Source organism: Pristiophorus japonicus, chromosome 17 (genome assembly GCF_044704955.1).
Source record: "Pristiophorus japonicus isolate sPriJap1 chromosome 17, sPriJap1.hap1, whole genome shotgun sequence".
NCBI lineage: Eukaryota > Metazoa > Chordata > Chondrichthyes > Pristiophoridae > Pristiophorus > Pristiophorus japonicus.
The window spans coordinates 41,226,261-41,242,648 of record NC_091993.1 but is presented as its reverse complement, the minus strand read 5'-3'; the positions used below and the strand labels follow the sequence as shown (position 1 = coordinate 41,242,648).

General features: G+C 46.3%; 1 protein-coding gene across 1 annotated transcript in view; it reads right to left on the bottom strand.

The window, feature by feature from the left end:
- The window catches only part of LOC139228166 (transmembrane channel-like protein 3), a 96,380-nt gene that overhangs the window by 76,432 nt on the left and 3,560 nt on the right, over positions 1–16,388 (bottom strand). The window contains exons 3-4 of the mRNA XM_070859353.1: positions 1,287–1,362; positions 744–825 (exon numbers count right to left, since the gene is read on the bottom strand). Of these exons, the coding sequence (XP_070715454.1) occupies positions 744–825; positions 1,287–1,362 (158 nt within the window). The remainder of the gene's footprint in view (positions 1–743; positions 826–1,286; positions 1,363–16,388) is intronic.

Genomic DNA, 16,388 nt, shown 5'->3' with positions numbered 1-16,388 from the left:
ATACACGAGAGAGTCCCCAATTAATCATCATCATAGGCAGTCCCTCGAAATCGAGGAAGACTTGCTTTCACTCTAAAACTGAGTTCTCAGGTGACTGAACAGTCCAATATGGGAATTACAGTCTCTGTCACAGGTGGGGCAGACAGTGGTTGAGGGAAAGGGTGGGTGGGACAGGTTTGCCGCACACTCCTTCCGCTGCCCGCGCTTGATTTCTGCATGCTCTCGGTGACGAGACTCGAGGTGCTCAGTGCCCTCCCGGATGCACTTCCTCCACTTAGGGCGATCTTTGGCCAGGGACTCCCAGGTGTCGGTGGGGATGTTGCATTTTATCAGGGAGGCTTTGAGGGTGTCCTTGTAACGTTTGCTCTGCCCACCTGGGGATCACAATTAATACCCACCACTTGATTCCAATTAACATTCGTCTTGGGGGTGGGGGAGAATGGCGGTATCGGATTGGCTGCTAGTTATATGCAGTGTCTGATAAGTCAGTTCCATTGCAGTCAGTGGAATTAAACACCAGGCACTGCGTATAACGGGCAGCCAATCCGATACAACCTGTTATATGCCACCACCTGAGACAAATTTTTACCGCCAAGACTTTTAGGTTTCTTTGCTTTCAGTTTTCAGTCGGTGCCGCAGTAAGAGGGTTAAAGTGTAGGGCCTGGACATTGGCACAGGAACGAGTGAATCAAACAACTACCCAACTAAATACACAATCTTAAGCTTTTGCACCATTTACTTACTTTCTATCTTCTTGATTCTCATTTCCCAAGGGATGAAAAGCACTGTTATATTGTACACCAGTCTCCCAAATTTTTTCCACATCTAAAATTTAAAATAGACATTGGGAGTGAGCTACAGCACTGCAACCACAAACTACCAATGCAAAGATTCTACAAACCAGCTCGAAGATGGGAGGAACTCCAAAACAAACAGTACAACCATCACTTCAATCAATCAGAAAAGTTGGCAATGAGACCAACCTAAAGATTTATTATAACGGACTTCAAAACATCAAAGGATTCAATACTTAATTGTTTAAATAAATAATTCATTAACTGACATACATAACAAAAAGGTCATTTAATTTTATAACGAGAGATGTTTTTATAACAAGACTCTGAGCATCTTAATTAAACCTGTAGCACAATAGTGTTATAAATATTCAAAGGGTGGGAGTCGTTTAATTACTTCAGGCAGACAATCTCTTCTGGGCTGCTTTCAAAGCCTTCCACAGGACATCCATTTCAATTAATGGCTGTCTCCAAGTGTAAAAATCAACTTACTTCTGCCCCCGCTGCCTGATAGCCTCTTGTCCTTGTCAACCTCCCTTCATATTTCAGAACAATCTCTTTGGCTTGTCTGTAACAAAAGCACCAGACAATCAATGTCATTTCACAATACGCATTGTTACAGCATCATTTCACACTGTGCACTATTACAGCATCATTTCACACTGTGCACCATTACAGTGTCATTTCACACTGTGCACTATTACAGCATCATTTCACACTGTGCACTATTACAGTGTCATTTCACACTGTGCACTATTACAGCATCATTTCACACTGTGCACTATTACAGTGTCATTTCACACTGTGCACCATTACAGCATCATTTCACACTATTACAGCATCATTTCACACTGTGCACTATTACAGCATCATTTCACACTATTACAGCATCATTTCATACTGTGCACTATTACAGCATCATTTCATACTGCGCACTATTACAGCATCATTTCACACTGTGCACCATTACAGTGTCATTTCATACTGTGCACTATTACAGCATCATTTCACACTGCGCACTATTACAGCGTCATTTCACACTGCGCACTATTACAGCATCATTTCACACTGCGCACTATTACAGCGTCATTTCACACTATGCACTATTACAGCATTATTTCACACTGTGCACTATTACAATGTCATTTCATACTGTGCACTATTACAGCATTATTTCACACTGCACTATTATAGCATCATTTCACACTGTGCACTATTACAGTGTCATTTCACACTGTGCACTATTATAGCATCATTTCACACTGTGCACTATTACAGTATCATTTCACACTGCACTATTACAGGGTCATTTCACACTATTACAGCATCATTTCACATTGTGCACTATTACAGCATCATTTCACTATTACAGCATCATTTCACACTGTGCACTATTACAGCGTCATTTCACACTATTACAGCATCATTTCACACTGTGCACTATTACAGCGTCATTTCACACTGTGCACTATTACAGCGTCATTTCACACTGTGCACTCTTACAGTATCATGTCACACTGTGCATTATTACAGCATAATTTCATACTATTACAGCATCATTTCACACTGTGCACTATTACAGCATCATTTCACACTATTACAGCATCATTTCACACTGTGCACTATTACAGCATCATTTCGCACTATTACAGCATCATTTCACACTGTGCACTATTACAGCATCATTTCACACTATTACAGCATCATTTCACACTGTGCACTATTATAGCATTATTTCACACTATTACAGCGTCATTTCACACTGCACTATTGCAGCATCATTTCACACTGTGTACTATTACAGTTTCATTTCACACTGTGCACTATTACAGCATCATTTCACACGATTACAGCATCATTTCACACTGTGCACAATTACAGCATCATTTCACACTGCCAAAGTGGATAACCTCAGATTTTCCCACATTATACTCCATCTGCCAAATTTTTGCTCACTCATTTAACCTGTCTATATCCCTTTGCAGATTTTTTGTGTCCTCCTCACAATTTGCTTTCTCACCCATCTTTGTATCATCAGCAAACTTGGCTACATTACACTCAGTCCCTTCATCCAAGTCATTAATATAGATTGTAAATAGTTGAGGACCCAGCACTGATCTCTGCGGCACCCCACTAGTTACTGTTTGCTAACCGGAAAATTACCCATTTAGCTCCTGACTCTCTGTTTTCTGTTATTTAGCCAGTACTAATATATCCATACTAATATATTACCCCCAACCCCGTGAGCTTTTATCTTGTGCAGTAAACTCTTATGTGACACCTTATCGAATGTCTTCTGGAAATCCAAATACACCACATTCACCCTGCTCATTACATCCTCAAAGAACTCCAGCAAATTTGTCAAACATTATTTCCCTTTCATAAAACCATGCTGACTCTGCTTGATTGAATCATGCTTTTCCAAATGTCCCGCTACTGCTTCCTTAATAATGGACTCCAGCATTTTCCCAACAGATGTTAGGCTAACTGGTCTATAGTTTACTGCTTTTTGTCTGCCCCCTTTTTTAAATAGGGGCGTTACATTTGCGGTTTTCCAATCTGCTGGGACCGCCCCAGAATCCAGGGATTTTTGGTAGATTACAACCAATGCATCCACTATCTCTGCAGCTACTTCTCTTAAGACCCTAGGATGTAAGCCATCTGTTCCAGGGGACTTGTCCACCTCTAGTCTCATTATTTTACCTAGTACTACTTCATTAGTGATAGTGATTGTATTAAGTTCCTCCCTACCTATAGCCTCTTGATTATCTATTATTGGGATGTTTTTAGTGTCTTCTACCGTGAAGACCGATACAAAATATTTGTTCAATATCTCTGCCATTTCCCTGTTCTCCATTATTAATTCCCCAGTCACATCCTCCAGGGGTACCAACATTTACTTTAGCCACACTTTTCCTTTTTATGTACCTGTAGAAACTCTTATAATCTGTTTTTATATTCCTTGCTAGATTACTTTCATAATCTATCGCCCCCCCCCCCTCTTAGCGGTCCACCCCCATTCTGCCGCCGACTCCCACAGACTCCCACCTGCATAAGTCTGGGAACTCGGCGGGCGGGAGGTCAGTTGCGCCACTCGGCCGTCCGCTGACGTCAGTGAGCGCTTCCCGGCGGCTCTCCCCTCCCGCCCGCTCCAGGCCGTGTCGAAAGTGACACTGGGCGGTTCGAGCAGAGGAATGTCGACGGCAGTAAACAGCGGTAAGTTGATCAATTTCAGCCCCAAAGGAACTTACCCACTTCCTGATTTGCTGTCTGTGAAAATTCATTTTGATTGGTTGCTTAGAGAGCTTGTTGATGTCACAGCAACTCGCGTCAGGAATTCCCCATTAACTTGCATTGATTTCAATTATGCATTGGAAAAGCGGGACTTCTCGACGCAGAGATCGCGAGATCTTTGTGGGAAGCTTATTTGGACCCAGCGGCCAATGTCTTTGCTTCTCCACGGACCGCAATTTCCGGGCCATAATATACAGATAAAGCATCGCTCATTTGTGTGGTGATTGTACACGGTTCCCAAATGAGACCCAATATAATCGGCTGACCTGAAATTCACAAGCAGATGGCTGCAAATTGGATTTGCAAATGTGACTCCTGTTAGCAATAAATATCTTCAGCCGCAAATAGCCCATTCTGCAAATTGTAACAAAGAGGCACTTAACCAGTTAATGTGTTTCTTTGAAAATTCTAATGTGATTTGAAAAGCAGAAGAGTTTCAACTTTTAAAAATGCTCAGTGTATAAAAAAAATCGAAGGAGCTCCCAATTAAAATTAATTTAATCTCGCACTCTTGCATATACAGCAAGATTATACATCAGTCAATGGGAGATATTTGCCGGGCGGGGCTTAATGCTTCGTGTGTTTTGCAGTGGTTTTAGCATCGTGTCTTTTGTAAAGTTCTGTCCCTGCAGTACAGACTTACACGAGGCACATGCTGAAGTCAAGGACACTCTGGACCTGCACCTTTATTTCACAGCTCTCGAGTGCCACACTTGCCTGAGACCTGCCTTTATATGCAGTATCTCCTGCAAGTGCACCCCTGGTGATAAAGTAAGCTTGTGGTTACAGGTCATATCTAGTTACAGTCATGTATAGCATGGTAAGATACAGTTATATACAGTAGTGTGAGATACATGACATCACCCTCCCCCAAGGTCTTATAGTCTTTATAGATTCAGTCTCTCAGGTGGTCTATGCTCTCGCATGGAGCGTCTTAGTTGTGATTCAGTTGCTTGCCTTGGTGCCTGTTTTTCTTTCGGTGTGATTGCTGGTATCTCGCCTGGGCTGTCTGTTTCGTTCAGTATGATTGTTGGTATCTCGCCTGGGCTGTCTGTTGAGATTGCCCTTTCCTCAGGTTGTTCCCTCTGTCTGTCCACCAGGTGTGGTGTGAGTTCCACATTGTAGTCTGCCTCTGGTTCTGCAGTGTTGTTGGTGAATCTACTTTTGACTTGGTCTACATGCCTCTGGCAGGTTTGGCCATTGTCCATTTGTACAACCAGTAGCCTGTTTCCTTCCTTGCCTGTTACTGTCCCTGCAAGCCATTTGGGACCCCCACCATAGTTTAGCACAAACACTTTGTCCCCTATCTCATTCCACCTCCACCTCGAATTTCGGTCATGGTGCTCAGTTTGCTTCCGGTGCTTTGCCTCAACAATTTCATTCATGTCTGGGAGGATTAAGGAGAACCTAGTCTTTAAGGTCCGTTTCATCAATACTTGCGCGGGGGGAACCCCAGTCAACGAATGCGGACGAGATCTGTATGCCAGCAGCAGTCGCGACAGGTGGCTCTGCAGCGTGGGACCTTGGATTTTTAGCATGCCTTGTTTAACGATTTGCACTGCTCGCCCCGCCTGGCCGTTGGAGGCCGGCTTGAACGGTGCCGCCTTAACGTGATTTATGCCGTAGTCAACTATAAAATCTTGAAATTCTGCGCTGGTGAAGCACGGACCATTATCACTGACCAATATGTCAGGAATTCCGTGCATTGCAAACATGGTTCTAAGGCTCTCCACCGAGGTGGAGGTGGTGCCCGAGTTTAATATGGTGTACTCGATCCACTTTGAAAATGCATCGATGACTACGAGGAACATTTTGCTCATGAATGGGCCCGCATAGTCTACATGCACCCACGACCACGGTTTGGTGGGCCAGGGCCAGGGGTTTAGGGGGGCCTCCCTGGGGGCATTACCGAGTTGGGCACAAATGGTGCACCGCCAGATGCAGAGCTCCAAGTCCGCGTCAATGCCAGGCCATCAGATGTGGGATCTGGCAATGGCCTTCATAAGGACGATCCCCGGGTGCTCGCGGTGGAGCTCTCTGCCTTGCAAGAGCCTAACTACTCGGCTGCCCCACATCAGGCAGTCTGCCTGTAGTGATAGTTCATGCATGCGCCTATGGAAAGGTTTGATCTTCTTGGGGGCAGGCATCGCGAGCCCCTGCCCAGTCACCAGTTAAAACACATCTTTTGACTAAGGATAACGTGGGGTCTCTGGTCGTCCAGGCTCTGATTTGGCGAGCCACCATGGGCGAACCTGTGGATTCAAAGGCATTGATTGCCATGACCATCTCACAGTCCTGTTCGTTGGACCCTTCCGTGGTCGCCAGGGGTAGCCTGCTAAGCGCGTCGGCACAGTTGTCTGTGCCTTATTGTGTAGTCGTAAGACGCCAGCATGAGTGCCGTTTATTGCCTTGCACTCGGATAGCAGGGACGTGAGGGGTTTGTGGTCGGTTTCTAACGCGAACTTGGCCCCAAAAAGGTATTGGTGCATCTTTTTGACACTGTACACGCACGCGAGCGCCTCCTTCTCAACCATACTGTACCCACGCTCCGCCCGCGAAAGTGACCTGGAGGCATAAGCAATGGGTTGTAATTTACCCGCATCATTGACGTGCTGTAAAACGCACCCGATCCCATACGCTGAAGCATCACATGTAAGAACTAGCTTTTTACCTGGATCAAAAAAGGCTAAAACACTGTTGGAACACAGAAGGTTGCGTGACTTATTGAAGGGGCGTTCTTGGGCATCCCCCCAAAACCAATCGCACCCCTTTCTGAGTAGCACGTGGAGAAGCTCCAGCAGCATGCTCAAGTTCTGCATAAAGTTCCCAAAGTAATTGAGTAGCCCAAGAAAGGCACGCAGTTCCGAGACATTCCGGGGCCTGGGTGCCAGGTGAATTGCTTCGGTTTTGGATTCTGTTGGGCGGATTCCATCAGCGGCAATCCTTCTGCCCAAAAATTCAACCTCGGGCGCGAGAAACAGACACTTGGATTTCTTAACTCTTAGGCCTACCCGATCCAATCAACTTAGTACTTCCTCCAAATTGCGGAGATGGGAGTCGGTGTCCCTGCTCGTGATGAGTATGTCATCTTGAAACACAACCATCCCCGGGATGGACTTGAGCAGACTCTCCATGTTGCGCTGGAATATAGCAGCTGCCGACCTGATGCCGAATGGGCATCGATTGTACATAAAAAGGCCTCGATGTGTGTTGATGGTGGTGAGTAGCTTAGACTCTTTGGTCAGTTCTTGTGTCATATACGCAGATGTGAGATCTAGTTTCGAGAAAAGTTTTCCTCCAGTCAATGTGGCAAATAGGTCCTCCGCTCTGGGCAGTGGGTATTGGTCCTGTAGCGAGACTCTGTTTATGGTAGACTTGTAATCCCCACAGATTCGTACGGATCCATCAGGCTTCATGACGGGGATGATGGGACTTGCCCAGTCGCTAAATTCCACAGGTGAGGTAATGCCTTCCCGCAGAAGCCGGTCCAGTTCGTGTTCAATCTTTTCCCTCATCACATAAGGCACAGCTCCAGCCTTGTGATGGACCAGTCTGGCATCCTGTGTGATGTAGATTTTAACTTTAGCCCCTTGAAGATGCCCACACCTGGCTGAAAGATGTTCAAAATGATTTAGAACTGTTGAGTAGGAGATCCATTCCTCTGACGACATGGCGTGAACATCATCCCATTTCCAATTTAGTTTTGCCAACCAGCTTCTCCCCAACAGTGCTGGGAGATCTCCGGGGACAATCCACAGGGGAAGTTGGTTCACCGTCCCTTTGTGTGTGACTGAGAGCATGGCGCTGCCAAGGACTGGGATGATTTCTTTGGTATAGGTCCTTAGTTTGGTGTCGATTCTTGTGAGTTTTGGTCTGTTGCTTTTGTGCGGCCGCAGCTGTTCAAATTGTTGGACGCTCATGAGAGGTTGACTAGCTCCCGTGTCCAGTTCCATGTTGATGGGTATCCCGTTGAGTAGGACCCTCATCATTATTGGCGGCATCTTGTTGTAATAACAGTGGACATTGATCGTGTTGACCCGCTGTACCTCGGTGTCCCGGGCACTGTCCCCACCGTCTTCTGGTCCGCTTTCTGACCCTTCCGATTCGTATACCAGCTGAACTGCCGTTTTTCTGCACATGCGAGCCAGATGCCCTGTATAGTTGCAGTTTCTGCAAACAGCATGCTGAAATCGACACCCCCTTGTTGAGTGCCTTCCCCCACATCTCCAGCACAGACCGCTTCCATTGTTTCCGAAGGATGAGCTGCGTCTGGCTGATCTCTCTTGAGCTTCTCTCAGTCTGTAGTTGATTGCTTGCATTGTGGGTTGATGAGGTGTGAACAGCCGTTCATGTGGCCCTTGATGGCTTCTGGCGCCACTGCCTGCTGTTGAAGGCCTTTGTCTGTGTATGGGGGTAGCGGCTTGTTTCACACTGTGAACCCCTTGTTCCGATGTTTCGTTAGTTGTCGTACCCGCAGTGTAGATCAACCTCGTTTCTTCTTCTGCCAAGAATGTCTGTGTGACCAGTGCTGCTGCCTCTAGGGTCAAGTTCTTGGTCTCTATAAGCTTTCGGAATATGCCTGCGTGGCCTATTCCTTCAATAAAAAAGCCTCTCAGTACTTCTCTCCTTAGTTCATCGGAGAACTCACATAAACTAGCCAGCCTCCGAAGTTCCGCCACAAAGTCCGGTATGCTCTGGCCCACACAGCGTCTGTAGTTGTAGAACCTGTGTCTGGCCACATGTAGGCTGCTCGCTGGCTTCAGGTGGTCTCTCACCAGTGTGCTCAACTCATCAAACGACTTGCTTGCTGGTTTCTCGGGTGCCAGCAGGTCCTTCATTAAGGCGTATGTTTTCGAGCCACAGCTGGTCAAGAGATGGGCTCTTCTCTTGTCTGCCTTATCGTCGCCCAACCAGTCTTTGGTTACAAAGCTTTGCTATAAAGTCCTCCCAATTGTCTCCAGCATTGTATTTCTCATCCGAGACGTTGGTAGCCATTCTGTGGATTCTGTGATCCCGTAACTCGTCGCCACTGTAAAGTCCTGACCCTGCAGTACAGACTTACACGAGGAACATGCTGAAGTCAAGGTCACTCTGGACCTGCACCTTTATTTCACAGCTCTTGAGTGCCACACTCGCCTGAGACCTGCCTTTATATACCTGTGTGGAACAGGTATGCAGTGTCTCCTGCAAGTGCACCCCTGGTGGTATCTAGTTACAGTCATGTATAGCATGGTAAGATACAGTTATATACAGTAGTGTGAGATACATGACATCTTTGTACGGCAAAGAATGTAACTCTGATGTAGCACTGCCACTCACTTCAGTTTTCTAGTCATGTGGGACCTCTGTGTGTCGGTGCCAAGTTGAAATTCGAAAACTCTTTAAACAGTCCCACTGAGGCAGCTTTAGCATTAAGACAGTAAAAGGACTGACAGGGTAGCCGGCTCTTTTTTGAACAACATCGCCAGTACTTGAAGGCCTTCCATATGTCTTTAAGTATTGACCTCTCCTTACAGTTGGCCTTCATAGCGAGAGGATTTGAGTATAGGAGCAGGGAGGTCTTACTGCAGTTGTACAGGGCCTTGGTGAGGCCACATCTTGAATATTGTGTACAGTTTTGGTCTCCTAATCTGAGGAAGGACATGCTTGCTATAGAGGGAGTGCAGCGAAGGTTCACCAGACTGATTCCCGGGATGACAGGACTGACATATGAAGAAAGACTGGATCGACTAGGCTTATATTCAATGGAATTTAGAAGAATGAGAGGGGATCTCAAAGAAACATAGAAAATTCTGAGGGGATTGGACAGGTTAGATGCAGGAAGAATGTTCCCGATGTTGAGGAAGTCCAGGACCAGGGGTCACAGTCTAAGAATAAGGGGTAAGCCACTTAGGACTGAGATGAGGAGAAACTTCTTCACTCAGAGAATTGTGAAAATGTGGAATTCTCTACCACAGAAAGTTGTTGAGGCCAGTTCGTTAGATATATTCAAAAGGGAGTTAGATGTGGCCCTTATGGCTAAAAGGATCAAGAGGTATGGAGAGAAAGCAGGAATGGGGTACTGAAGTTGCATGGTCAGCCATGATCACATTGAATGGTGATGTAGGCTTGAAGGGCCGAATGGCCTACTCCTTCACCTACTTTCTATGTTTCTATGAAGCTCAATGCAAGCTCGAGGTACAGACCCTTCTCTTCCTCCTAGGCACTCTACAGCCCACTGACCTGAACAATGACATTAGTAACTTCAGACATTATCTAACTCCATTTTCTTTAAGGCAGTGAGTAGTGCTGATGTGGGGCAAGTATTTTGATGCCACAAGGCAATTGGGGTGGAGACCCTTCCTCAGAATCTTTACTCTTGGTGCTGATTCTCATTTCACGCTTCGAGGAGCCCACCATGCTTTGCAAACACTCTCTATTTATTTTGAGACCTTGAGCTGGATTCTCAGTATTCTGCCGCCCCTGTTAATGTCCCAGAGGGACAGGAAAGTTTTTTGTGTGTTTTGTGCCGATTTTTTTTTTTCTTCAAGCAAGCCTCTCTTTGGGCACTCAGGGGCCGGCTATTTAGCTCAGGATTTTCAGTTGCTCAGCCGGCCTAGCGCCCAACACCTCCCTTAGTGCCCCGCTCCACACTCAGGACCCAGCTGGTGAATTTTGTGGCTGAGGATGCAAACCATTTCTTGCCGCAAACTTTACCGCCCCGCCACCATTACCGTCCCGAAATGACCAGAACCGAAAATCTAGCCCCTTTTCTGCTGTCTCTCCGTTTTCAATGTCTCCCTGTCTTCTCACCTCTTTCTTACCTTGCCTCCCACTCCCTCAGCCATTCACACATTCTTTATTTTTCCAGGGATTCTACCCAAATGGATGCAGTGCCCCAGTGCAAACATTGAGCAATGCCATATCAATCCGCGACCCACGAGGAACGTCTGCAGCAGGTCCGCACCTTAAAAGGAGCAGTGAACATGGCGGCCCAGCACCCGGCACGGCCCCAACCTGCGAGGAGCACACCATACCCCCAACACTAGTGGGAGTCGTGTACAGACCACCAAACAGTAGTAGCGAGGTTGGGGACAGCATCAAACAAGAAATTCGGGATGCATGCAAAAAGGTACAGCAGTTATCATGGGCGACTTTAATCTACATAAAGATTGGGCTAACCAAAATGCGCTGGAGGAGGATTTCCTGGTGTGTATTAGGGAAGGTTTTCTGGACCAATATTTCGAGGAACCAACTAGAGGGCTGGCCATCCTAGACTGGGTGATGTGTAATGAGAAAGGACTAATTAGCAATCTTATTGTGCGAGGCCCCTTGGGGAAGAGTGACCATAATATGGTAGAATTCTTTATTAAGATGGAGAGTGACACAGTTAATTCGGAGACTAGGGTCCTGAACTTCAGGAAAGGTAACTTCGATGGTAGGAGACGTGAATTGGCTAGAATAGACTGGCGAATGATACTTAAAGGGTTGACGGTGGATAGGCAATGGCAAACATTTAAAGATCACATGGATGAACTTCAACAATTGTACATCCCTGTCTGGAGTAAAAATAAAATGGGAAAAGTGGCTCAACCGTGGCTAACAAAGGAAATTAAGGATAGTGTTAAATCCAAGGAAGAGGCATAGAAATTGGCCAGAAAAAGCAGCAAACCTGAGGACTGGAGAAATTTAGAATTCAGCAGAGGAGGACAAAGGGTTTAATTAGGAGGGGGAAAATAGAGTATGCAAGGAAGCTTGCTGGGAACATAAAAACTGACTGCAAAAGCTTCTATAGATATGTGAAGAGAAAAAGATTAGTGAAAACAAACATAGGTCCCTTGCAGTCAGATCCCTTGCAGTCAGATTCAGGTGAATTTATAATGGGGAAGAAAGAAATGGCAGACCAGTTGAACAAATACTTTGGTTCTGTCTTCACGAAGGAAGACCCAAATAACCTTTCGGAAATAGTAGGGGACCGAGGGTCCAGTGAGAAGGAGGAATTGAAGGAAATCCTTATTAAGCATGAAATTGTGACAGGGAAATTGATGGGATTGAAGGCCAATAAATCCCTGGGGCCTGATAGTCTGCATCCCAGAGTACTTAAGGAAGTGGCCCTAGAAATAGTGGATGCATTGGTGATCATTTTCCAACAGTATATCGAATCTGGATCAGTTCCTATGGACTGGAGGGTAGCTAATGTAACATCACTTTTTAAGAAAGGAGGGAGAGAGAAAGCGGGTAATTATAGACCGGTTAGTCTGACATCAGTAGTGGGGAAAATGTTGGAATCAATTATTAAAGATGACATAGCAGCGCATTTGGAAAGCAGTGACAGGATCGGTCCAAGTCAGCATGGATTTATGAAAGGGAAATCATGCTTGACAAATCTTCTAGAATTTTTTGAGGATGTAACTAGCAGAGTGGACAAGGGAGAACCAGTAGATGTGGTGTATTTGGACTTTCAAAAGGCTTTTGACAAGGTCCCACACAAGAGATTGGTGTGCAAAATTAAAGCACATGGTATTGGGGGTAGTGTACTGACATGGATGGAGAACTGGTTGGCAGACAGGAAGCAAAAAGTTGGGATAAATGGGTCCTTTTCGAAATGGCAGGCAGTGACTAGTGGGGTGCCGCAGGGCTCAGTGCTGGGACCCCAGCTATTTACAATATACAGTAATGATTTAGATGAAGGAATTGAGTGTAATATCTCCAAGTTTGCAGATGACACCAAGCTGGATGGCAGTGTGAGCTGTGAGGAGGATGCTAAGAGGTTGCAGGGTGACTTGGACAGATTAGGTGAGTGGGCAAATGCATGGCAGATGCAGTATAATGTGGATAAATGTGAGGTTATCCACTTTGGTGGCAAAAATATGAAGGCAGAATATTATCTGAATGGCAGCAGATTAGGAAAAGGGGAGGTGCAACGAGACCTGGGTGTCATGGTACATCAGTCATTGAAAGTGGGCCTGCAGGTACAACAGGCGGTGAAGAAGGCAAATGGTATGTTGGCCTTCATAGCTAGGGGATTTGAGTATAGGAGCAGGGAGGTCTTATTGCAGTTGTACAGGGCCTTGGCGAGGCCTCACCTGGAATATTGTGTTCAGTTTTGGTCTCCTAATCTGAGGAAGGACGTTCTTGCTATTGAGGGAGTGCAGCGAAGGTTCACCAGACTGATTCCCAAGATGGCAGGGCTGACATATGAGGATAGACTGGATCGACTGAGCCTGTATTCAATGGAGTTTAGCAGGATGAGAGGGGATCTCATAGAAACATATAAAATTCTGATGGGACTGGACAGGTTAGATGCAGGAAGCATGTTCCCGATGTTGGGGAACACAGAACCAGGGGACACAGTCTAAGGATAAGGGGTAAGCCATTTACAACTGAGATGAGGAGAAACTTCTTCACTCAGAGAGTTGTTAACCTGTGGAATTCTCTACCGTAGAGAGTTGTTGATGCCAGTTCGTTGGATATATTCAAGAGGGAGTTAGATACGGCCCTTATGGCTAAAGGGATCAAGGGGTATGGAAAGAAAGCAGGAAAGGGGTACTGAGGTGAATGATCAGCCATGATCTTATTGAATGGTGGTGCAGGCTCGAAGGGCCAAACGGCCTACTCCTGCACCTATTTTCTATGTTTCTAAGTTTCACCCCAGAGAGCAGCACGTGCTGGAGCAGGAGGGTGACAGCAGTGAAGAGGGCGACTGGATTGTATGTCACTATAACCCAGGTCACTGATTGGAGCGTGGGCAGGTACAGCAGGAGCGGCGAGGTCGGAGCGAGGGAGCGGTGAGACATTGCAAAGTGACGTGATCGGGGCCCAGGAGAAGCGTGAGTTTGGGACCCAGAAGCGGCGAGGGCCCAGGGGCAGTATGGGCCAGCCCACACTGTGATATGTGTGCGCGCTACATCTGTGCAGCAGAGCTGGTCTCTAGTTGCCTTGGGTAATCCTTGCTACTGGACCAAGACCTAACTCTGTCAAGCCCCTGTGGTGATTGGTGTGCAACGGCCACCACACGTTAAAAAAATCCACGCACAGGCATCTTCCACCCTCCAAGATGTAGTTCGGGATCTGGAATATTCGGTCCTTCATTGAAACAGCTATGAACACATCCTTTTTTGGCGTGGAAGCAAGTCATCCTCATTTCGAGGGATTGCCTAAGAAGATCTATGTGTTAGCTGTGGCTCAGTGGGTAGCGCTCTCACCCACTTATCCTCAGATGAGACGTTAAACCGACGCCATAGTCTGCTTTATCAGGTGGTATTAAAAGATCCTAATGCACTATTTTGTAGAATAGCAGGGGATTTCTCTCTCAGCGATATCATTAAAACGGATTATCACTTTATCACAAATTGCTGTTTGTGGGACCTAGATGTGTGAAAATGTTTCCTACATTGCAACAGTGGCTACACTTTAAAAGTACTTCATTGGCTGTAAAGCGCTTTGAGGTATTCTGAAGTCTGAAAACCGCTATATAAACACAAGTCTTTCTTTTCCTTTCTTTTCTGTAGAGCAGGTTGGAAATCAAACCCTTGCTTCCTTCACACAATGGATGAGGCCCCATCGCTTTACCCGTGCAATGGCAGTTTAACCAAGTTTACCCAATTGAGCGCAATGCCCACAATTCAAACATCTGACACTACCCTATTGGCAAGGACTCAATTCTCAATTAACACAAAAGCAAAATACTGCGGGTGCTGGAATCTGGAATAAAAACAGGAAATGCTGGAAATCTCAGCAGGTCAGGCAGCATCTGTGGAGAGGCCTTTAAACTGGTTAAGGGATCCAATAGTTTCTCCATTTCTACCCTATTTCCTTGTGTGAGGAAATCCAGAACAAGGTGCAACAACACATCATCAGTAGGGTAAAACTAATCTGTCTCACGACGGTCTAAACCCATCTCACGTTCCCTATTAGTGGGTGAACAATCCAAGGCTTGGTGAATTCTGCTTCACAATGATAGGAAGAGCCACTTCTAAATGGCTTAATAGAGCTAAGCCATTTAGATGTGAAATCAGGAAACACTTTTTCACACAAAAGGTAGGGGAAATCTCGAACTCTCTTGAAATTTTCAAGACTGAAATCGATAGATTTTTGTTGGGTCAGGGGATATGGGGAAAAGGCAGGTAAATGGAGTTGAGATACAGGTTTACCATAATCTAACGGAATGGTGGAAAAGGCTTGAGTGGATGAAGGGCCTCCTTGTGTTCCGATGTAACCCTTGCCTTACCCAGCACAATGGATAACTTACCCATCACCTTAATCATTTGGCCACCTCGGGCTAGAAATTGCATCGTACCCCGTTTGGGGCGGTAACTTTTGTGGGAGCGCAAAAGCATTGGCGGGTGCTACATAACTGATTCCGATGGGAATTTCTGCTTTAGCACTGCAAGAGAGAGGTGGCACACTAAATCAAATGCTACCTCTTCCCTTAGAGTGCTAAAGGGAGTGAGAGGGGCAGTGTCGGCAGTGCGCTGAGCAATGTTCAGGGCAACGTTGCCGGTTTTACAGGCTCCTCCCCTCCCTTAAAGGGAAGGGCCAATGCTTGAGGTCATTGGAGGCTAAACCTGCGAATAGTCGGTGAGAGCACCTGCGATACACGCAGAGCAGCTCCATGCACTCAAAGTGAGTGCAGGGTTGATCATTCACGGGCTGGAATAAATCACAAATACAGCACACTGGGGACATTATTACATTTTGGCCTTTAATAAGCCATTTAGGACCGAGATGCGGAGGAACTTCTTCACCCAGAGAGTGGTGAACCTGTGGAATTCTCTACCACAGAAAGTTGTTGAGGCCAATTCACTAAATATATTCAAAAAGGAGTTAGATGAGGTCCTTACTACTAGGGGGATCAAGGGGTATGGCGAGAAAGCAGGAATGGGGTACTGAAGTTGAATGTTCAGCCATGAACTCATTGAATGGCGGTGCAGGCTAGAAGGGCCGAATGGCCTACTCCTGCACCTATTTTCTATGTTTCTATGTCTATGTTTCTATGATCCCCAAGCGGCTAGCCGAGGTGACCACGCCTCCTGCAACTGCTGCTGTTGACGTCCGGCGATGCCGCAGTGGGGCGGGAGCGAATATTGCATCTTGGGCGGTAACGGGGCACTGCGCACCGGATGATGTCACGTTCCCTGGGGCACAAGAGATTGAGTTGGTAAGATTTAGTGCCAGGCTAACCCACCATGGAAGTTTGCGGGCATCGGTAATTTTGCCGTGCCCGGACATTAAGACCTTAGCGTCCTGTTATTGTCCACCCCCCTCCCCCCCGGAAGCGCAAACGGGAGGCGCAAAGAAGGCCACTTTCTCCCCCCCAAT